Genomic DNA, 23,439 nt, shown 5'->3' on the forward strand with positions numbered 1-23,439 from the left:
GATAAAAAGTCAATTATCCATAGAAAAAAACAAAATATTAGGCAACAGTCAAGATAATAAATTGACTTTGGCCATATATGAGATAAAAAATCAAAAAATACATGGAAAAAACCTAAATAGTAGCGAAAAGTCAAAATAATAAATGTAAAAGGTTGAAACATAAGATAAAAATCCTAATAATAGATAGAAGTCATAATTGTGCTATGCAAAATTGAAAATATGAAATGAAAACAAAAATAATGTTTTTTTTCTAATTATTTTTAATCTTTTTTTTTCTACATTTTTATGACTTCAGGATATTTGATACTTTCAAGGTTAAGTTTACATTTTTATACTGAAGGGTAATAATAACAATAAAAATCTTTCTTTATCCTCACTATCCTGTCCTATCTCAGTGTAATAATACCTTTATTACCTCTGACAAACATCTGATCACAGAAGAGAGACAGATAAACTAATCTGACAGCTTTTTAAACTCTTTATGGAGGTCAGCCTCAGCCAAGAATATGGATATTCTGCCATCACATCTCTTTACCAGAGAACTTCTTTTCAGCTGGAGCTTTTCTGTCAAAGATCATGTTTACTTAATAAATCTGTTTAAAAATGCAGTTTATTCTAAAAAAAAACAGTTAAAGTTAATTTGTAATCACTGCAATAAAGAGTAAAAACATAGATTAATAAAACAAAAAGATCTGGTCTCATTGATGAACATTTCTCCTCAGAAAAATCTTACAACCAAAAAGAGTAAAGTGTCTATGTGAGCCTTAACATGTGACACAATCATCCACAGGTAAAATACTGGCTGAGCCAATGAATACACTTGTCCTACTGACACATTTTCTTTCTCCTAAAGTTACATTTGTTTCACCTTGTGTTGCATTTCTGGATTACTTCATGGCCTTTAAAATAAAATCTATGATAAATGAATAAAGTTTTTTTAATTGTTTAAATGCGTGTGCTTTCACCTCAGTTATAAGCCTGTTATTTGTTTGCATTTTTCTTTTTCAGCTGTTTGGTATAAAGTCCTTTATTTCTGGTTTGTAATCTATGTTTTCCCTTTTTCTTTATATTTTTCAGGACTCAATGAATAAGCAGAGCTGAGAGTAAAGGACTGTGAGGCCACAGAATTAAAGCCTTGTTACAAAACAAGGTCCAAGTCTGCCCTCTAGTGGCACGAAAACAGAACAACAATGACTAGCTTTATTTCAGTCACCGACCTCCTCTGAGTCCAGTTTGTCCGTGCTGCTCTTGTCCTGGTTGACCACGTATCCGGGAGGCAGCCAGTTGACTGGGGGGTCAAAGATGGACACCACCATCCTGCTGGGGAGACCTTTCTTCTTCCCCAGACGGTACAGGTTACAGTTACTCACCTGGGCAAAGACACATCAGCACATTAGCAGCCAAAACCTAAAGTATATAAAACAATCACAGTTGGTGGTCGAATTCAGGGTTCCTGCACACTTTTAGAAATCTAATTTAAGACCTGAGCAGAGAAAAGTTACAACATTTTACACAGAAAAAGGTCAAAAATTAAGGGTTGGGGGATTTCTCAGTACACCAGACCAGAGCAGAATTTTCCAATTTAATATCCTGTTAAATAATTTTAATGGTATCGGACATAAACACTCAAATTAGATGATTTTTGGTATAATTAATTTAGTCACTATACAGTATAGTGATATTTATCCAAACATATTTTATCAGGTGTGCTGTGAGGAAACTGTGGGGAAACCTAAACATTTATGAAGTTTGGTTTAAATAACTGGACTAGTGTTTCACTACAGTTCAGGCTTTATCTAATCACATCCAACACCTCACTGCATTCTGGGGAATCTTCAAGCAATCTGTGGTGAAAATTCAGTGACAAAAACAAAATTATTGATAAAAATGTCAAAATAAGAATACAATTCCCTTTATAATGCTCTCCTTCTAGCTCGTTTGATTTTTTTGATTGTATCATTGCCATTTTTAAACATGAGAGGGGTCTCTAACTGTTTAACTGAAAAATTCTGCTTCAACACCTAAAATCATCAAGACTTTTTGGAGCAAGCTGAGGATTTCACCAAAATAAGAGGATTAGGTTGTAAATGTTGGGCAGAAATACTCTTTAATACAAGTTTTTATTAACGTCTTAATAATCCATTTTAAAGGTTTGTAATCCACATAAACTCTGTATCAGTCTTTCCCTGCATCAGTGACTGCTTTGACAGATTTTAGATGATTTCTCTTGTTTTTGCTGTTCAGGTATAGATAAATTGTGTTTATTTATTCTGTAAAGCATGCAGTGTAATTGCTAAAATCCTAATTTGTTAACTTTGATCTCTACTTTCTCTAAAAAGTAATAAGCCATGGCTCTGTGAATTTAATCGTTGGAAAATATATATGTAGTTTCTCTACAGAGACACAGACATGTGAACATATGAACAGGGAGCTTCTAAAAGCCAACTCTTTCCTGCTGTTTTCTGGAGCAGAAGTCTGTCTGTGTGGTTAAAAACATTTCTTCTTTCTTAAATTATTTTACTGATATCTCTATAACCTTGGTTCCCAACCTGGGGTCTGGGAACCCCTTAGGGTGGCACCAGAAATCTCAGGGGGAGAGGGGCAAGGCTCTGTCTGCCCTGAGGTTGTTAAAATTAGATTTGCATATATGAACAGAAGTCATGGTATATCACTTAGAAATAATTCAAACAATGTTTTTTGGGTAAAAGAGACTGTGTTTATGGCTACTTTGTTTGAATGTACACAAAAAATAATGACAATTTGTATTAAATTTGGCCACAAAGTATCACTATTTTTTTGTGTGTCAGTCATGGGGGGGGGGCTCAAGTTTCCTTAGATACTTAGATATTCTCTCAGCTATAAACTGGCTATAACTACCTCTTACTGTAGTGTGCAAACAAGAATAATTAAAATCCTATAAATTTAGCAAGAGAACAAAGATTTGATAAAGACACGTTTTAGTCAAGGGCCTTTCAAAACTGTAGACATCTCAGAAGTAAAAATCAGACTACATAAGGCTGTCCAAGGATCCACAGGAACCCCAACATGGCCACATAGGCTGTTTCATATCTCTGCTGCATGGCATATATATCACATCTATCTGGGAAATCTCCCATACCAAGTGTTTGGGCAGGTTAGCTCAGGTATACGCCAGTTTGTCACCCCTGGTCCTGCACTGCTGCTTTTCTCATGGCCATCATCCAGGCCTGCCCAGTCTCTACAGGAATCCTCCCAGCTGACCGCTCCACAATGCATGCAGCCACCCCAAATATCTGATCCAGCCTGCCGGGTCCTAGGCACTCAGTATGCGCTGAGCAGGATCAGGCCTGGGAAAGCACGCCAGGTGCCTGCAGAAGCACAGCTGCTACCCCTGTAACGATCAGCTCACCCTTCCCATCCCCGCTCTCCTGACCACGACAGCATTAGACACGCAGCCTAACAAGGGCAGGACTTTCAACTCACATGTTTCAGTCCTACTTCAGACTAAAGATTCAGGACTAGACATGATGAAACTCACAAGTGTTTATGGTGGGCTGCTCTGCAGTGTTGACCAGTTCACACTCCTGCAACTAGAGGAGGCGATGCATCATTTCCAATGACTCTCACTGTCACACAATTTAGAGTAATTTATTTTTTAAGATATTGCATAATAAATCCATCTCTACAACAGAGACAGTCCTGAACATTCACAGTTTAATGTTTTTGATAAGCATAAAATCAGAGTGTTAGATTCCTGCTCATCACTGTACACTGTCAAATCCACTGTCCTCACCACTGTAGGGTGATAGTGCAATTTCAAAGCATATACAAACAAAAAATGCTTTACTCGCTCGGTCTTGTTATAAAAAAAAGATATCTGCACAGGATCATTTATTTAGATAAATTTAGCTCCTACAGCCTTATTAACTCATAGAGCACCATGCATCCTGCTTACAGCTGATGGAGGAGACAGGAGTGTTTGCAGGGGTAAGTTTCTGGGTGAAAAGTTAGAAAATTTATAGAAGTGATCATTTTCAAAATTCACAGCATGTATATGAATGCTCGCTTTGTTATGACCTTTCAAACTGAGACTCCTCTTTTACATTTATCTGATTATAACATCCTAAAACCAGCTGTCAGCGAATCACAGGAAACATCATCATCCGACAGCTGCAACCGTCTCCACTGACATCCTAAAATGGTCTTGTTGCATCTGAACCGGACTCTAAGAGACCACAGCCATTACATGCCTAGACTGTACTTTCTAAATCTCATGCACCGTCATCCTTATGATTAGCCCCACTGTGTCTCACCTTCTTGCTCCTCATGTAGCTGAGTCGTCCCTCATGAGCGTCAGGGTAGGTGCAGAACAGATACGTGGTGATGGCATGTTTAAGGAAAGAGTCTCCCAGCATTTCCAGCCTCTCCAGGTTGAAGCCGTCGCTGGCGTTGGATAGGGTCAGGGCCTGCAGGATAAGGCCCGGGTTCGGCCCCAGGCTTTTGGGGGAGTCCCCCGCCTCGGCTCTGTGCTGGGGGGCAGCAGGGAGGTGGGCTGCCCCGCTGCAGACTGAGGTAGCTTTATTTCTGTGGTCTGTACATTCATGACTGGGCTGCTGAGGACTAGAGCTGGGACAGGGCTGCACACAGACTGAGGTAGAGCTTTGTATTGATTCGGGGCTCTGCAGCTCGGGGCCACCGGGCTGCGAGCATTGGCGATCGTCACGTTGGTGAAGGTGCTTGGGTTGGTGGCCGCTGTCGTCACAGTTGGCGACCTGGGCAGTGCCGTTGGTTAGGTTCCTGGTGCAGGGGGTCTCCCCAGGTTTGGAGGGAGAAGAGTGGTGGCTGTTGGGTTGTGTGAGGGGGTCGGGGTCAGCGGTTAGAGTCTCTTGGTGTGTGCAGGGACCCTCGTCATCCTCCCCACAGGACTCGGAGCATGTGATGAAGGTTTTACTGTCGATGGATCTCTTCCAGCCAAAGTCCAAGTTTGGATACCTGCACCAAAAAGACAACATCTAGATGATGACACTGGCTAGACGTAGAAGAGTAAGAAAACCCAAGGTAACTAAAGCCAGAGTAACTAAAGCCAGATTAACTACATCTAAAGGAACTGAACCCCAAAGAGTAACTGAAATGAAAGCAAAGAGTTACAGAGTAACTACATGTAGAGTAAATTAACCCAGAGCAACTAAACCTAAACTTAAACTGAAGCCAGTGTAACTAAAAATAGAGTAACTACAGCTAATGTATCTTAAAGCCATAGTAACAAAACCAGAGTAACAGAAGTCAGTGTTTCATACAGAGGTTAAAATTTAGCTGATAACAATGACAATGTTTTAAAAAAGATTTTTAGCCAAATTCTATGCTGATACTGGTATTTTTCTCAGATACTTCTTTTGAAGAAACACTCCAAGTAGGCTAATATTTTCCCTCACATTTGATCATGAAGTCAGATCAGAGTTCAACTGTTTTCTGTTTTTTTTTTTTTTCTTTTTTTTGCCCTGCAAAAATCTTATTGGATTGGGGCATAGAGGGCCTAGTGGTTGGGTGGCACCGACATCAGCTGATGCTGAATCGCTGCCTCTGCATCTCTGAAAACTGGATTTATAAAACATATATCTGACAGTGGTTCGTTTTCAGAACACAATGATTTCATGTGTCAGACCTGAAGTCAGGGGGGAGGGTCTGGGCTCCGACTCCAGCTTCAGTAGCAGTCTGAGCTCTGAGCTCCTCAGCTGTCAGGAGGCAGTGAAGGCGGTAGAGGATGCTGGGTAGACACACTGCTTTCCTCCACAGAGAGGCTGGGATTGGATGGATGGCACACAGCTCTGGAACCAGAATCTGGGAAAAAAAAAAAAAAACTCTTGGTTCACTTAGGGAACAGTTTGACTACAAGAGCCACTGGTTAGTAGTGATGATGATGATGATGATGACGACGATGGTGATGATGATGTTTTATAGCTTAACATAGATCTCTCTGCTTAGCTGAAAAAAGGCTTTAAGGACTTTCAGAGCTCCTGTGGGTGCAGCTGTTACCTGTTTGTTCTGCAGACTCTCCCACTTGGCTTTCCTCTTCTCTGCACTGCTGAGCGGCAGAGCTTTACCCTTCTGGTTCAGGTGGCGTGGGGTCAAAAGGTTCAATCTGAAAGCACAAGAACCAGTTTATTCCAGCAGTGTTTACTTGGATACCTACTGACAATGTGCTGTTGGCGACTGCTAATCAAACTGAAGCCAGAGGAGGGATCAAACCAGGTTGGAAAACACAACAACGTCAAATAAATCATTGCCATAGCAAGTTACATATTTTTCAATGTACCATTTTTCTAGACAGCAAACTTTGTCCTCTCAGGGTGACTAAACTTTATTCTATCTCATGTAATCAGGACAATGTAATATAAAAGTTTAATACAGAGCATGGCACTAATGTACTGAACTCATGCTGTCCAAACCTTTCTGTTTATTTATTTGAGGGTTTTTTTGTTAGCTCACATCAGTCTTTCTATAGCAGCAACACGGGAGATTCAAGCAGAGGCTCACTAGCAGGGATGGAGGTGAGAAACTTGACTAATGACCAGTAAATGTCTGGCCAATTAACCAACTTTCTGTAACAGTGAAGGTTTTGAACAGATTATTACGTAGGAGGATGGATTTGTATCAAGAGTATCAGTATGATTCAAACTTCACACATCTATGGATGACCCATCATTTCATTTTTAAATCCCATCCATTAACATTTGACTGTGGAAATCCAGGTTCTGCTGACCTAGAGGAGGTGTGGTCCACATCCAGAAGAGGCTGGTTCAGGTTCGACAGGTCCAGGTTGTACTTGGTTTTGTAGTACTCAGCAAACGTCTCGTACTCCGGTGACGGGAACTTGCTGAGCGGCGTCAAGTCTGTGTACACGTCAGCAACGTAAAAGCGGTGAGGCTGGTCGAAGTTACGATACCTGAGAGAGGAACAGAGTGGTTATATAGAATTATTAAGGAGGAACAGAGTAATTATATAGACTATATGATGACACTGTAACTTGCATACTCTCTATATGTCTCATTTAAAGCCACAGCTGTACCTTGGAATGATGACAGCATCCTGGTAGTCCTCCAGTTTGAAGGTGAAGGGGTTCTGCTTGGTGTACTGAGTGTTAGGAATGCCAGTGCGTGCCTCAGACTTCTCAATGTCCTCCATGAACTTAAAGTCCATATCAAGTGTGTTGGTGTCCCCAACTAAAGACAACAGAACAAAGAATTCAGAAACACAACGTGTCTCTTGAGGTAACAACCCATATAACACCTAAAATACAATATCATACATTTGAGTAAAAAGTGACTCTGCTGACCAACATTCAGACCTACACTCACTTTACTGACCAACATTCAGACCTACAGTCACCCTGCTGACCAACACTCAGACCTAAAGTCAATCTGCTGACCTACATTCAAACCTAAAGTCACTCTACTGACCAACATTCAGACCTAAAGTCACTCTACTGACCAACAGTCAGACCTAAAGTCAATCTGCTGACCTACATTCAAACCTAAAGTCACTCTACTTACCAACAGTCAGACCTACACTCACTCTACTGACAAACATTCAGACCTAGAGTCACTCTACTGACCAACAGTCAGACCTAAAGTCACTCTACTGACCAACAGTCAGACCTAAAGTCACTCTACTGACCAACAGTCAGACCTACACTCACTCTACTGACCAACATTCAGACCTAAAGTCACTCTACTGACCTACATTCAGACCTAAGGTCACTCTACTGACAAACATTCAGACCTAGAGTCACTCTACTGACCAACAGTCAGACCTTAAGTCACTCTACTGACCAACAGTCAGACCTTAAGTCACTCTACTGACCAACAGTCAGACCTACACTCACTCTACTGACCAAACAGTCAGACCTACACACACTCTACTGGCCAACAGTCAGACCTACACTCACTCTACTGACCAACAGTCAGACCTAAAGTCAATCTACTGACCAACATTCAGACCTACACTCACTCTACTAACCTACATTCAGACCTACACTCACTCTACTGACCTACATTCAGACCTAAAGTCACTCTACTGACCTACATTCAGACCTACACTCACTCTACTGACCAACATTCAGACCTAAAGTCAATCTGCTGACCTACATTCAGACCTAAAGTCACTCTACTGACCAACATTCAGACCTAAAGTCACTCTACTGACCAGCATTCAGACCTAAAGTCACTCTACTGACCAACAGTCAGACCTAAAGTCACTCTACTGACAAACATTCAGACCTAGAGTCACTCTACTGACCAACATTCAGACCTACACTCACTCTACTGACCAACAGTCAGACCTACACACACTCTACTGGCCAACAGTCAGACCTACACTCACTCTACTGACCAACAGTCAGACCTAAAGTCACTCTACTGACCAACATAAAGACCTACACTCACTCTACTAACCTACATTCAGACCTAAAGTCACTCTACTGACCTACATTCAGACCTACACTCACTCTACTGACCAACATTCAGGCCTAAAGTCAATCTGCTGACCTACATTCAGACCTAAAGTCACTCTACTGACCTACATTCAGACCTAAGGTCACTCTACTGACAAACATTCAAGACCTAGAGTCACTCTACTGACCAACAGTCAGACCTACACTCACTCTACTGACCAACAGTCAGACCTACACTCACTCTACTGACCAACAGTCAGACCTAGAGTCACTCTACTGACCAACAGTCAGACCTACACTCACTCTACTGACCAACAGTCAGACCTAAAGTCACTCTACTGACAAACAGTCAGACCTACACTCACTCTACTGACCAACAGTCAGACCTAAAGTCACTCTACTGACCAACACTCAGACCTAAAGTCACTCTACTGACCAACAGTCAGACCTAAAGTCACTCTACTGACCAACATTAAGACCTAAAGTCACTCTACTGACCTATATTCAGACCTAAAGTCACTCTACTGACCAACAGTCAGACCTAGAGCCACTGTACTGACCAACACTCAGACCTAAAGTCACTCTACTGACCTATATTCAGACCTAAAGTCACTCTACTGACCAACAGTCAGACCTAGAGCCACTGTACTGACCAACAGTCAGACCTAAAGTCACTCTACTGACCAACACTCAGACCTAAAGTCACTCTACTGACCTATATTCAGACCTAAAGTCACTCTACTGACCAACAGTCAGACCTAGAGCCACTGTACTGACCAACATTCAGACCTAAAGTCACTCTACTGACCTACATTCAGACCTAAGGTCACTCTACTGACAAACAGTCAGACCTACACTCACTCTACTGACCAACAGTCAGACCTAAAGTCACTCTACTGACAAACAGTCAGACCTACACTCACTCTACTGACCAACAGTCAGACCTAAAGTCACTCTACTGACCAACAGTCAGACCTAAAGTCACTCTACTGACCAACATTCAGACCTAAAGTCCCTCTACTGACCAACATTCAGACCTAAAGTCACTCTACTGACCAACAGTCAGACCTAGAGCCACTGTACTGACAAACATTCAGACCTAAAGTAACTCTACTGACCAACAGTCAGACCTACACTCACTCTACTGACCAACAGTCAGACCTAAAGTCACTCTACTGACCAACATTCAGACCTACACTCACTCTACTGACCAACATTCAGACCTAAAGTCACTCTACTGACAAACATTCAAGACCTAGAGTCACTCTACTGACCAACAGTCAGACCTACACTCACTCTACTGACCAACAGTCAGACCTACACTCACTCTACTGACCAACAGTCAGACCTAAAGTCACTCTACTGACCTACATTCAGACCTTAGGTCACTCTACTGACAAACATTAAGACCTAGAGTCACTCTACTGACCAACAGTCAGACCTACACTCACTCTACTGACCAACAGTCAGACCTACACTCACTCTACTGACCAACAGTCAAACCTAAAGTCACTCTACTGACAAACAGTCAGACCTACACTCACTCTACTGACCAACAGTCAGACCTAAAGTCACTCTACTGACCAACACTCAGACCTAAAGTCACTCTACTGACCAACAGTCAGACCTAAAGTCACTCTACTGACCAACTTTCAGACCTAAAGTCACTCTACTGACCAACAGTCAGACCTAGAGCCACTGTACTGACCAACATTCAGACCTAAAGTCACTCTACTGACCAACATTCAGACCTACACTCACTCTACTGACCAACAGTCAGACCTAAAGTCACTCTACTGACCAACAGTCAGACCTACACTCACTCTACTGACCAACAGTCAGACCTAAAGTCAATCTGCTGACCTACATTCAAACCTAAAGTAACTCTACTTACCAACAGTCAGACCTACACTCACTCTACTGACCAACATTCAGACCTTAAGTCACTCTACTGACCAACAGTCAGACCTTAAGTCACTCTACTGACCAACATTCAGACCTAAAGTCACTCTACTATCCAACATTCAGACCTAAAGTCCCTCTACTGACCAACATTCAGACCTACACTCACTCTACTGACCTACATTCAGACCTAAGGTCACTCTACTGACAAACATTCAGACCTAGAGTCACTCTACTGACCAACAGTCAGACCTTAAGTCACTCTACTGACCAACATTCAGAGGTAGAACGCAGTACGCTGAATCAGCCATTGTGGGCTTGAACTCCAGTGCAGGTTTCTCCAAGCGGAGGATGTGGGAGAAGATATACTGGTGCAGGCGGGTAATGAGGTCGAGTTGGGAGGTGGTGAGAGAGAAGCCGGATTTTAGCAGCTCGATGGAGATGGTCACCTCACCCGAGCGAGTGTACACGGGGAAATGTGGGATCTAAAGCAAAGAAAATATGAGCATCAGTTACCATCAAGAACACGGACTGAAAGGACGAAATACTCTAATAGAGGCTAAGATGGCCACATACTCGAGGTATGGGTTTGGCAGTCAGGATGCCGAAGCACCTGGTGGTGTCCTCAGGTGGGTAGAGCTTCCTCCTGCGGAAGTTGAGCTCGTCAGGGAGAGGTGTGGTGAGGACCATCCCGATCACATATAGGTAGTACGTCTGCTCTGGGACGGCGTAACTGTCCCGCAGACACTCTGGTATCTGAAGAGGACATGTGGATGGAGAGACTTTGAATTCTATGGTAGAATGAAAAACTAATTTTCAACCACATTAATGCAAGCTCTACATATTGTCTCTATCAGGATTCTCAGGATCCCAGTTTCTCTTGATTCAACTGTTCATACCACTTCATATTTTGGATGTTTGGAGGAGGGACACTTGATCTGCTCTGCCCAAAGACTGCGTGATAATCAGGCTGCTGGGTCTGCAGCAGAGCCTCCTGTCAGAGCTGACGGCAGTGTTGTGCTTAAACGGCCTCATATGTAGATGAACAGTGAACCGAACAGTTTGATTTTAAATTCATGCATGAAATGTGAGAGTAGTTTACTGTGGAGACAGAGAATGACTGCTCACATTGCGGGTTACCCAGAGCTCTGAGAGCAAAAGTCGTTTCAAAGTACAAGCTTGATCTTTGTTTCCTGCTATGAGCCAACTGCATTTTCACACAGTGCTTTTGATTTTGAATCGTTTCCAGGGAAGATAAGTGGATGAACTCACTTGAAATTTTTTATGTTCTGATGGAGTCCCTGATGAACCATTCTTAATAATTAACAATAATCATAGCCTAATAATAGTAGTAATAATAATTAGTGTTGCTTCACATTTCTTTATTTCCCCTTGTACCTTAGTTATGCACATGTTTTTCATTTTCTAAAAGTCAAATACCCGTAAAACAACTCTAATAACCTCTGAGCAGGTATGGCAAACAGCCTGAAATATTACTAATATGTCTATCTTAGCCCTTTCTATAAGTGGATACACCTCATCTGCAGTCTAATATTGCTATTTAACAATGACAAACTTGAAATACTCACCAAACACCTCTTTTATCTCTGATATCTAATTTGCAACACGTGTGTGTTTAAAAAAAATATGACTTTTCAACACAAGGAATAAACAGCAGTTTAGTACTTTTATCGTGTCTCCTTTAGTGTACAGTGCTTAACAAATTTATTAAGAGTAAGAGTAAGGTTTATGCCACAGCTGCCCTAAATTAACAGCATTGGTAATTACCAAAATAATTTTTTATCTTTCTGCAATGGTTAATACACCAATATGTAGAAGCTCTTTAACCCAAATGATATTTTCAATGCTAAAATAGAATTATCATTGTTATCCATGAATTTTCAAATTTACTGATTTACAAAAAAACAAAAAATAGTAAAAGTACATTAATATTTCTTGATTAAAATGTCAAATTATAGTTATTTACTTGCATTCCTGAACAGAAAAATGAGTTTTAGTGGTTGAATGCTATGCTTGATTCATTTCTGACTTCTCAGAGAAGCCCAGTGAGCCGGCTCAAATTTGGGTTTAAAAAGGTGAATTCAGTTTGAAATTCCTCATTCCTGTTCAAAATGGTAAAACGTGGAGAGCTGACTGAAAATGAAAGAGTCTTCATGATGCTGGATGGTCTCTCAGACAGGTGGTCTAATAAATTTGTTAAGCACTGTGTATGTTGGCTAACTCAGCTGCATTACATCCATGATAAACACATGAGCTTTCTCACGGCTTTAGGGTAGCACTGCCTCCTCTTGGTAGAGCCAGGTCGGCCTGGTACGCTGGTCTCTTCCTCGTCATGAAGGTCCAGCTCCTCCTCGTACTTTACCGTCTCCTTCCCCACCGGCATCAGGTGATCATCCAGCTCACCTGGAGAGCAGATAATTACCTTACAGGATACAGGATGCAGCCTACAGCTCTGCAACTTCCACTTTGAGGTTGATTATGACTTTACCTATTTTGTGGAGTTTCTCACAGCATAGTAGTGCAACAGCTTTCTCTGCCAGTCTGGCACAGTTCATGATAGGACCCTGTAAAGACAAATCAATGAATGTATGAGGCTGGAGAAGTGGATGAATGATTGTCCAAGTTACCAAGAACTTATTAGTATTTATTATGCATATGTGAATAAGCTTCAATCTCTGTATGATTCAACTGCCTCAGAGACATTTCGTTAGACTGGCTTGTTGGTTTTGTCTTTTAATCTGTTAAACCCAGTGCAAAAGTTTTCATAGCTGATCAAACATTCAGGAAACAGCTGCAACCATCCACAGAACTAAACCCTTACCTTAACTGGGACTCTGAGCGGGGAGTTGATGGGCAGGTAGAGTGTGGACTGGAAGCGTCCGTCCTGCATCTCCACAGTTCTACATTTAGGTGCCAAGTGTGTGAACGGGTCACTGGGCAGCCGAGCACAATACCTAAACACCAGAGAATCAGAGAAACCATCAGAGGATGCTAAACAGTGAGTCAGATTATAAACATTAGAGAAACCAATAGAGAGGGTTCTCAACAGTTAATTAATTTCTTTACTAGCCTTTCAGTATCATCACTCACCTGTTGATGTGTCCAATGGCTGTGTTGATAGTGACCCGCGGACCTCCATCCTCCGGGCGAAGCACATAGGGAGGGAGGATGTTGTCATCGTCCAGAACCTGCTCCACCTCAAAGTCACTGACCTCCACTGACTTGGAGCACTTGTTCCTTAAGATCTACGAGCAGAGTAAGACCTGTGTGACTACTGAAATCCCTTTGAATCATCCTAAAATAATGAAGTATAACTTAAATTCCTTTGAATCTCTGGTTAATAACGAAGTATAACCTGATCACTTTAGGATTATTAATGCTATTATTAGAGGAACCATCACCTTCTCTATGGCCTTGTAGGTAGTGAGATCGTCCTCGAAGGCTTTGGTCCTCTCGCTGTCAGCCAGCATGATGTAGTTGGAGACAGGGGCTCGAGCTCGGCCTTTGGACTGGACATAAGATCTGTATTCTGTGGGCAGATCGAAGCGCACCACCAGGTTACACTTTGGGATGTCCACACCCTCCTCCACAATGCTGGTGGCGATCAGCAGGTTGGTTTCATGAGCACGAAATTTGCGGAGCACCTGTTAGACAAAGAAAAGGACCAAAAAAGTTGAGGTGGAGTTTAAGAGTCCCATCACAGCAGGAAACAGGGCTTTTAAAAGACAGTATCACTTTCCTGTTTTCGTCATGGTAAATGAGCTGAAGCTCTTCACATTGCAGGTGACACACCCAGGCAATCGATACTGTTCACTTTGCCTCTTGAGCCCTCAAGTTAAGTTGATTTGACTTGTACAAGTGCTTTGTGGACGAGGTGCTTCAGCACAGTACAATTGCTCATGGTGTTTAAGGTGCATGTGAATTATAATCGATACCATTGTTCATTGGGACAGTCTTTTAAGAATGGAATCTTCATGATCTTTCCTCTCACCTCCTCTTGTTTCCTGAATTCAACCTCCATCTGTTTGTTTCTCGGCTGGTTTTTGCCGATGCTGTGGCCAGTGATGAAGTTGCTGCTGATGTAGGCCAGCTCCGGGTCCTGTTTCCCTGCCTCTTTGATGAGCCTGATTAAAACAAAGGAAAAAAACACAGAAAAGTCAACTATTCTACTGCATTCACTGCAAGACGGGGGCTTGAGGTCTTTTATGAGGATTTCATAGAACAGGTTAACATGAAAGTAATGAAAACTAGTTCTACAGCACAGTAATAACTAAACAAATAAGCAGAATAGTGAATTTCAGAAAGACAGTAATCAGGCACTTCCTTGAAAATAAATACTATCAATAACCCCATCCAAAAATGGAATACATCTCAACTGTAGATGTTTGTACTTGATCAAACATAGCCGTAATAACAACAAAGATGTACCGGTTCAGGACGACAGCGGTGTATCTCCTCTCCACAAAGATGATCCCACACAGGATATTAGTAAAGGGTGAGGGGAAGTTAGCTTCAGGCCTCTCTTTAGCTTCCACCTCCTCATCCTCGTCCTCATCCTCCGAGTCGCTCCAGGACACGTAGTTGTCCTGGTTGCGGTTGTTGTACCACTCCACGCTCTCAAACTGCTGCCGCTCGAAGGGTTTGTACTCATGCAAGATCTCCAGCAGCCGCAAGACTTTGGGGGTGACGAACTTGAGGTCGAGGGAGGCGGGGGAGAAGTGCTCCTCACAAAGCGCGTGCACTTTGCGCAGGATGGTGTCGGTGAAGAGCAGAAACTTGCGGTTCAGCTCCTCCTGTTCGTGTTTGATGTACTTTTGAAGCTCTCGCACCATGATGCCCGCCGCCTTGTCAGCACACCACGGCCCCAGAACCTGCAGCACGGCCCGGCAGTCACTCAGCACCTGGACAGGAAGGAGACCAGACTCATTATTGAGGACCAGAATCAAGCTTGACTAGAGCATTGTTGAAAATGAAAAGGAGAGCTGCTTGGACCAGTGGTAGCCTCAGGACCCACCTCCACTTCTCAATGAGCAATCACGACCCAATTTTCTGAACATCTCAAAGAAATCCAGTTTATTAAACAATATTATTACATATTAAATTTTATGGGGCCCAAGCCTATGGACAAGCATGTCATGTTCTCAAAATAAAGCCAAGAGCCTTTAAGACAACAGGATTTGTTTCGGCTCATTTTACCTGTTTAGAGATGAAGGTGGGGTCACGGTCCTCCCTACAGACAGGCATGTTGCAATCATTCAGGAAGTGGAGAGCTTCATCCAGTTCCTTCTGCAATCGAGAGGAGAGGCCACTCTTGTCCACATAGGGACCACAGTCCAGAACCACCTCTCTGGGCTGAGAGGCATACCTGAAACAGAGCACACATTGTCACTTTTACTGGTTTTAAAAGGTTTTTCCCTGATCTCAGGCAGACAAGAGTTGCAAGTCGATCTACTACCCATCATCTGAAAATATCAGACATTTATTTCTATATCCACATCTCTTCAGAGGCTCAAAAATTGCCTCAAATATTTTACTGTTAAAAATTTTACCATTATAGTCCTCCAAAATTATGCAAATAGGGATACACAATATTGATTTGTTGCTCATACCTGATATGCCAAAATGTACATATTCATTTCAGCTGCTTCTGATATCAGTAATGGTATAAAAAGATAATTTAGATCTATATCAGTCCATTATAGTCTGTTGGTCCCAACTAAAACCCCAAAAACTTATTCCTAAATAAAGCGGATATTGACAGCCAATGCAAGCCAATATTGAAAGCCAATAAAGGCCAATATTTACAGCTGACATGGCTCAAAATTAATAGCTGACATAGGCAGATATTTACTGTTGACATAGGCAGATATTGACAGCTGACATAGGCAGATATTTACAGCTGACATAGGCAAATATTTACAGCTGACATAGGCTGATTTTTAAAGCTCACATAGGCAGATATCCACAGCTAATATAGGCAAATATTTACAGCTGACATACGCTGATATTTACAGCTAACATAAGCTGATATTTACAGCTGACATAAGCTGATATTTACAGCTAACATAAGCCAATATTTACAAATGACATAAGGCGATATTTACAGCTGACATAAGCCGATACTTACAGCTGACATAAGTTGATATTTACAGCTGACATAAGCCGATATTTACAAATGACATGGGCTGGTATTTACAGCTGACATGGGCCAGTATTTACAGCTGACAAAGGCAGATTTTTACAGCTGATTTAGGCCAATATTTACAGTTAACATAGGTCGAAACTGACAGCTGACATAGGCTGATATATACAGCTGATATAGGTCATTATTGACAGCTGACATAAGCCGAAATTTAAAGCTGGCATAAGCCGATATTTACAGCTGAAATAAGCCAATATTTACAGCTGACATAAGTTGATATTTACAGCATCCTTAGTTGATATTGACAGCTGAGATAAGCCAATATTTACAGCTGACATAAGCCGATATTTACAGCATCCTTAGTTGATATTTACAGCTGACATAAGCTGATATTTACAACTGACATAAGCTGATATTTATAGCTGACATAAGCCGATATTTACAGCATCCTTAGTTGATATTTACAGCTGACATAAGCCGATATTTACAGCACCCTTAGTTGATATTGACAGCTGACATAAGCCGATATTTACAGCTGACATAAGCCGATATTTACAGCATCCTTAGTTGATATTTAGAGCTGACATAAGCTGATATTTACAGCTGACATAAGCCGATATTGACAGCTGACATAAGCTGATATTTACAGCTGACATAAGCCGATATTTAAAGCTGACATAAGCCAATATTTAAAGCTGACATAGGCAGATATTGACAGCTGACATAAGCCGATATTTACAGCTGACATAAGCCGATATTGACAGCTGACATAAGCTGATATTTACAGCTGACATAAGCCGATATTTAAAGCTGACATAAGCCAATATTTAAAGCTGACATAGGCAGATATTGACAGCTGACATAAGCCGATATTTACAGCTGACATAAGCCGATATTTACAGCTGACATAAGCCGATATTTACAGCTCACCTGGGCCAGTATTTAAAGCTGACAAAAGCAGATTTTTACAGTTGATTTAGAACGATTTTTACAGTCAACATAGGTTGACACATAGGCTGGTATACACAGCTGATATAGGTTGATATTGACAGCTGACATAAGCCGATATTTAAAGCTGACATAAGCCGATATTTAAAGCTGATATAAGTTGATATTTACAGCCGACATAGGCTGATATTTACAGCTGACATAGGCCGATATTTACAGTTGATATAAGCTAACGTTTACAGCTGATTTAGGCCGATATTTACAGTTGATATAAGCCAACGTTTACAGCTGATTTAGGCCGATATTTACAGTTGATATAAGCCAACGTTTACAGCTGTTTTAGGCCGATATTTAAAGCTGACATGGGTTAATATTTACAGCTGATCTTGACTGAGGATTATAAAGTTAAAATCAGTTCAAGTTGTCTTCATGGCCATGGTTATGCCCATGTTATCAAAATCAGATAAGAATTGGAAAATCGACTCATGTTTAGCCAGATAACTAAAACATGGGTTGGCAGTATACACAGAAAAGTAGAGCCCTGGTTTAGGTGTAGAACAGGGCTGTAATAACCTGTCCAGGACGACCAGGTCAGTGGCAGTTTCAGCATTGCTCTTCAGGATCCTCTCCAAGTTCTGGATCTTGTGCTCCAGCTCTGACGGGTCACACTTCCCATTCAGAATGGAAGCTGTTAGGCCAAGGATACGAAAGCTACCTGAGCAGCCCTCAAACAGCTGCAGACACGCCAAGAAGAGACAAAGAAGTCATTTACAATTCATCTAGAGATCAGTTTATTTGTTAGTTTTACTGCCACAGCCTCACCTTCATGATGTCACAGTATGGGTGGTCTATGATGGCCAGGTGACAGTCATCAAACACCACCAGGTTGATTTTAGACAACTCTAAGATTCTGTTCCTTAGAACGTGCAGGAATATGTGGCAAGTCATGACCAGCACCTGGTGGAGAGAACACCAACGATGACAAAGAGACAATATTATTCTCAACAGAGAGTACTGCTTCATTCAGAACTATTTCATCGGGGATAGGGATGGGCAGTATGGCCTAAAATTTATATCACATCATATTTTTGCGATATTGCAACACTATCACAATGTTTTGAAATGTCCTCTTAGTAGCTGTATAATGTTTAATTCAGCTATAAATGACACCAGTAAGGGGATTAAAATAGATTGTTTAGTTGAGATTTAAAAATAAAAAATGTATGCAGAAAGGGGGAAAAAATCCATTTCAAATTTAGCGCACCATTTCATTAAAAAAAAAAACACTTCATTCAAGCCTTTACTAAAAAAAATCAAAAATACATAATCATGAAATACTCGGTCTTCTGTACTGTATGTATAAAATGTTTTCTGTGTTGTTTACTACTGCTGATTATAAAATGATTATTTCCCTCATTAAGGGTGAAGCAAACCTACACAAAACTCACCAATCCTGCATGAAGGCCCAAACCCTGCAGTCTAGTCCACCATTCAGGACAAAACCCTTTTCTGACAGGTTTGTAACACGGGAGCGTCTTTAGACATTATTCAATAAACTCTCCTTTGTGGTTATAGGGAAAAAGCTCATTTGGAGGTAGGAACTTTTAAACTCCTTGTTGTCCGTGTTTTGAACTGTTAGGCTGAGATAAGGCTCTGTAGTTGTGGAGAAGAGGATCACATTTGTCCGCTGCTGGGCCGTCTTCTCTCGGACATGTACAACTCTAGCAGGGAGTTTTCAGAAAAATGTTTGCACCCAGGCAAATTACGTATCCTGGGTGGAGTGTATGAGATTTTGAATCCTGGCTTTTCAACAACACTGGGCTTATAACTTTAGCAACATGTTGTGTTACTGCCACCGTTATCTCGGCATCATCTTGCGGCATATTTCAATGATTACTGTGTTTAGTTCAACCTCTTCCTTTTTAGATCTGAATCACTGCAAGATGACAGATCCAGCACTGTTCCTTGTCTGTCTCTGAATGCCGCTGACTCACTGCTTGAGGTCCCTCCACACCAGATGCAATTTTTTTAAAGCAAATTATTTGCACAAAATATTTATTTTTTGACCCTATAGCAAGTCAATGCAAGCTTCCAGCCCTAATTGGGGATTGAATATTAAACCTAACCAACACTGTTTAAAAATCACAGTATGATGGTGTGGAGCTGACTTATTTAGACAGGACCAGCTCACCTGATTCTCCATTATCTCCTGACTCCACTGTTGATCGGGCCATGCTGAGGTCTCCTCCAGATCTGTGTACTCTCCTACCTGGAGGTCTGAGTGAGTCCGGACTGCAGCTGCCTGCTGAGCTACAGACAGAGCTGGACAACAAATACCAAAGAATAAAACAGCTTTAATTAATAAACACACAAACAACAGAAGGGTGTAAGAATGTGTCCTAACAACAGGACAGGTCAGAAAGTAGACTGCATCAGGCGGCATTGAATGATTTTACTGTCCAAAATACAGCCATTAAGCAGGCCTTGAATTGAGCTGCTGCATATTGAAGTTTGGAAAAGGCTGGGCTAGGCTATCTGCACCCTGAATTCTTTATCAGTTCATGCCTAAACTCAAAGCCAAATGCTGCATCAAAACTGTAAAGCAGCTGCCCATCACTAGTGGCCCCTGTAGTGCTAGTTAAGGGCCACTACCATGCAGTCTTTATGCTCCTTAACTTAAATGTTAACAACTTTCACAAGGGCTGAACCATTCTGAAAAAGTGTCCAATCATGACTTTTTTGACTTATCTTGTAAATTCAGTATGAGCTGTTGTATTAAAGGGAATGATAACTTTTATGCTATTCTAAATTTGATTAGCACACAGCAGGGCCTTGATGTCATATTTTACCTTCAGCTCAGCTCACTTGGAAACTCACCAGAGGCAACACCAAAAAAGAGCAGCTACTATCACTAATGAAAAAAATAAAAAAAACAAAAAACAAAAAAACAAGTAAAGTGGAGATGAGAAAAGCTCCATCATCTCTGCAGGTACCTGAGTTCACCAGAAAAACCGTCCTCTTGGCATTTTCTTGGTAACTTCCCCGGATTTGGTGGGAGAGCTCTTTTGTTAGAAGTACTGCTATAAAGGTCTTCCCTGAGCCAGAATTCAAGCAGACAATAGTATTATGTTCAAGAGCTGCTTCAAGAAGTTCTACCTGTGGAGAGAAAGTCAAGAGGCAGACGGTGAGCTAATGAGGAGTCAGAATAAATACTGGACTACACAAACTAAAGACAGAGCACACCAGCAGCTGGTAAACACACTGTCACCTGATATTTCCTAGGCGTGTAGATGTTATCGTGGATCGCCTCCTGCTGCCACGGCAGACCAAAGAAAGGCCCCATGGGTGAAGTGGCAGGGGTGACAAGCTGTAGGCCTGCCATGCTTCAAAGAGGACTGGGCTCCTCCAGTCGTCCACTTTATCTCATATCATTATCCTCTCCTTCACCGGTTCACTGAAAGAGAGGAAAAGATGCTGCTTTAATGTGAGGGCATCAAAGTTGGTCTCGAACTGAATAAAGAAAGGTACAAAGACCACTGTCCCTTTCACCATAACCACAGAAAACAGAAACATAACCCTCATTAAGAAGGGCACAAGCAAGACTGTCTTACTACTGCATCTACTGTAATTACTGCCCTCACCATTTTACCTACTGTAACAACTGTAACCACATTCCTAACCCTTGCAACCACTGTAACAACTGTATCCACTGCAACAACTGTAACAATTGTATCCACTGCAATCATTGCAACCACTGTAACAACTGTATCCACTGCAATCATTGCTACCACAGTAACAACTGTAGCCACCACTGTAATCACTGTTTCCACTGTACCAAACAATGCAACCACTGTACCCACCATTGCTACCACTGTAACCACTGTACCTTCCACTGTAACCACTGTACCTACCATATTAACCACTGTACCCACCATATTAACACTGTAACCACTGTACCTACCATATTAACCATTGTACCCACCATATTAACACTGTTACCACTGTACCTACCATATTAACCACTGTACCCACCATATTAACACGGTAACCACTGAACCCATCATATTAACCACTGTACCCACCTTTGCTACCAATGTAACCACTGTACTTACCATTCTAACAACTGTAACCACTATTGTAACTACTGTAACCACTGTACTCACATTACTACCACTGTACTCACTATTGTAACCACTGTACCCACTGTACCTACCATTGCTACCCCTGTACCTACAAATGTTACTACTGTAACCACTGTACCTACCAAAGATACTACTGTAACCACTTTACCTACCACTGCTACCACTGTAACCACTGTACCTACCACTGCTACCACTGTAACCGCTGTACCTACCAAAGATACTACTGTAACCACTTTACCTACCACAGCTACCACTGTAACCACTGTACCTACCACTGCTACCACTGTAACCGCTGTACCTACCAAAGATACTACTGTAACCACTTTACCTACCACAGCTACCACTGTAACCACTGTACCTACCACTGCTACCACTGTAACCGCTGTACCTACCAAAGACACTACTGTAACCACTTTACCTACCACAGCTACCACTGTAACCACTGTACCTACCACTGCTACCACTGTAACCGCTGTACCTACCAAAGATACTACTGTAACCACTTTACCTACCACAGCTACCACTGTAACCACTGTACCTACCACTGCTACCACTGTAACCGCTGTACCTACCAAAGATACTACTGTAACCACTTTACCTACAACAGCTACCACTGTAACCACTGTACCTACCACTGCTACCACTATAACCACTGTACCTACAACTGCTACCACTGTAACCACTGTACCTACCACTGCTACCACTGTAACCACTTTACCTACCACTGCTACCACTGTAACCACTGTACCTACCACTGCTACCACTGTAACCGCTGTACCTACCAAAGATACTACTGTAACCACTTTACCTACCACTGTTACCACTGTAACCACTTTACCTACCACTGCTACCACTGTAACCTCTGTACCTACCAATGTTACTACTTTAACCACTGTACCTACTAATGTAACCACTATAACCCATATTGAAACCACTGTAACCACTATACCTACCACTACTGTAACCTCTGTAACTACAACTGTAACCACTGTACTCACTATTGTAAGCACTGTACAAAGCATTGCTACCACTGTAACCACTGTACCTACCATTGCTACCACTGTAGCCACTATTGTAACCACTGTGACCCCTGTACCTGCCAATGTTACCACTGTACCTACCATTGCTACCACTGTAACCACTGTAACCCCTGTACCTACCATTGTTACCACTGTACCTACCATTGCTACCATTGTTACCACTGTAACCCCTGTACCTACTATTGTAACCACTGTACCTACCATTGCGACTACTGTTACCACTGTAACCACTGTACCTACCATTGCTACCACTGTAACCACTCTACCTACCATTGCTACCACTGTAACCACTCTACCTACCATTGCTACCACTGTAGCCACTATTGTAACCACTGTGACCCCTGTACCTGCCAATGTTACCACTGTACCTACCATTGCTACCACTGTAACCACTGTAACCCCTGTACCTACCATTGTTACCACTGTACCTACCATTGCTACCATTGTTACCACTGTAACCCCTGTACCTACTATTGTAACCACTGTACCTACCATTGCTACCACTGTAACCACTGTACCTACCATTGCTACCACTGTAACCACTCTACCTACCATTGCTACCACTGTAGCCACTATTGTAACCACTGTGACCCCTGTACCTGCCAATGTTACCACTGTACCTACCATTACTACCACTGTAACCACTGTACCTACCACTGCTACCACTGTAACCATTGTACCTACCACTGCTACCACTGTAACCACTGTACCTACCACTGCTACCACTGTAACCATTGTACCTACCACTGCTACCACTGTAACCACTGTACCTACCAAAGATACTACTGTAACCACTTTACCTACCACTGCTACCAC

General features: G+C 41.9%; 1 protein-coding gene across 2 annotated transcripts in view; it reads right to left on the bottom strand.

Annotated features, from left to right (window-relative positions):
• dicer1 (dicer 1, ribonuclease type III) overlaps positions 1 to 23,439 on the bottom strand; it is a 43,011-nt gene that overhangs the window by 16,451 nt on the left and 3,121 nt on the right. For both annotated transcript variants that reach the window (XM_041813485.1, XM_041813486.1), the window contains exons 4-24: positions 20,710 to 20,895; positions 20,435 to 20,597; positions 19,633 to 19,763; positions 18,264 to 18,398; positions 18,015 to 18,175; positions 15,548 to 15,716; positions 14,780 to 15,252; positions 14,343 to 14,475; positions 13,753 to 13,995; positions 13,442 to 13,596; positions 13,173 to 13,305; positions 12,840 to 12,915; positions 12,615 to 12,754; positions 10,907 to 11,086; positions 10,602 to 10,815; positions 7,046 to 7,199; positions 6,740 to 6,922; positions 6,013 to 6,118; positions 5,642 to 5,817; positions 4,293 to 4,971; positions 1,218 to 1,370 (exon numbers count right to left, since the gene is read on the bottom strand). In XM_041813485.1, coding sequence (XP_041669419.1) covers positions 1,218 to 1,370; positions 4,293 to 4,971; positions 5,642 to 5,817; positions 6,013 to 6,118; positions 6,740 to 6,922; positions 7,046 to 7,199; positions 10,602 to 10,815; positions 10,907 to 11,086; positions 12,615 to 12,754; positions 12,840 to 12,915; positions 13,173 to 13,305; positions 13,442 to 13,596; positions 13,753 to 13,995; positions 14,343 to 14,475; positions 14,780 to 15,252; positions 15,548 to 15,716; positions 18,015 to 18,175; positions 18,264 to 18,398; positions 19,633 to 19,763; positions 20,435 to 20,597; positions 20,710 to 20,823 — 4,071 coding nt within the window. In that variant the 5' untranslated portion in view covers positions 20,824 to 20,895. The remainder of the gene's footprint in view (positions 1 to 1,217; positions 1,371 to 4,292; positions 4,972 to 5,641; positions 5,818 to 6,012; positions 6,119 to 6,739; positions 6,923 to 7,045; positions 7,200 to 10,601; positions 10,816 to 10,906; positions 11,087 to 12,614; positions 12,755 to 12,839; positions 12,916 to 13,172; positions 13,306 to 13,441; positions 13,597 to 13,752; positions 13,996 to 14,342; positions 14,476 to 14,779; positions 15,253 to 15,547; positions 15,717 to 18,014; positions 18,176 to 18,263; positions 18,399 to 19,632; positions 19,764 to 20,434; positions 20,598 to 20,709; positions 20,896 to 23,439) is intronic.

The sequence above is a fragment of the Cheilinus undulatus genome, linkage group 18 (assembly GCF_018320785.1).
Source record: "Cheilinus undulatus linkage group 18, ASM1832078v1, whole genome shotgun sequence".
Taxonomy (NCBI): domain Eukaryota; kingdom Metazoa; phylum Chordata; class Actinopteri; order Labriformes; family Labridae; genus Cheilinus; species Cheilinus undulatus.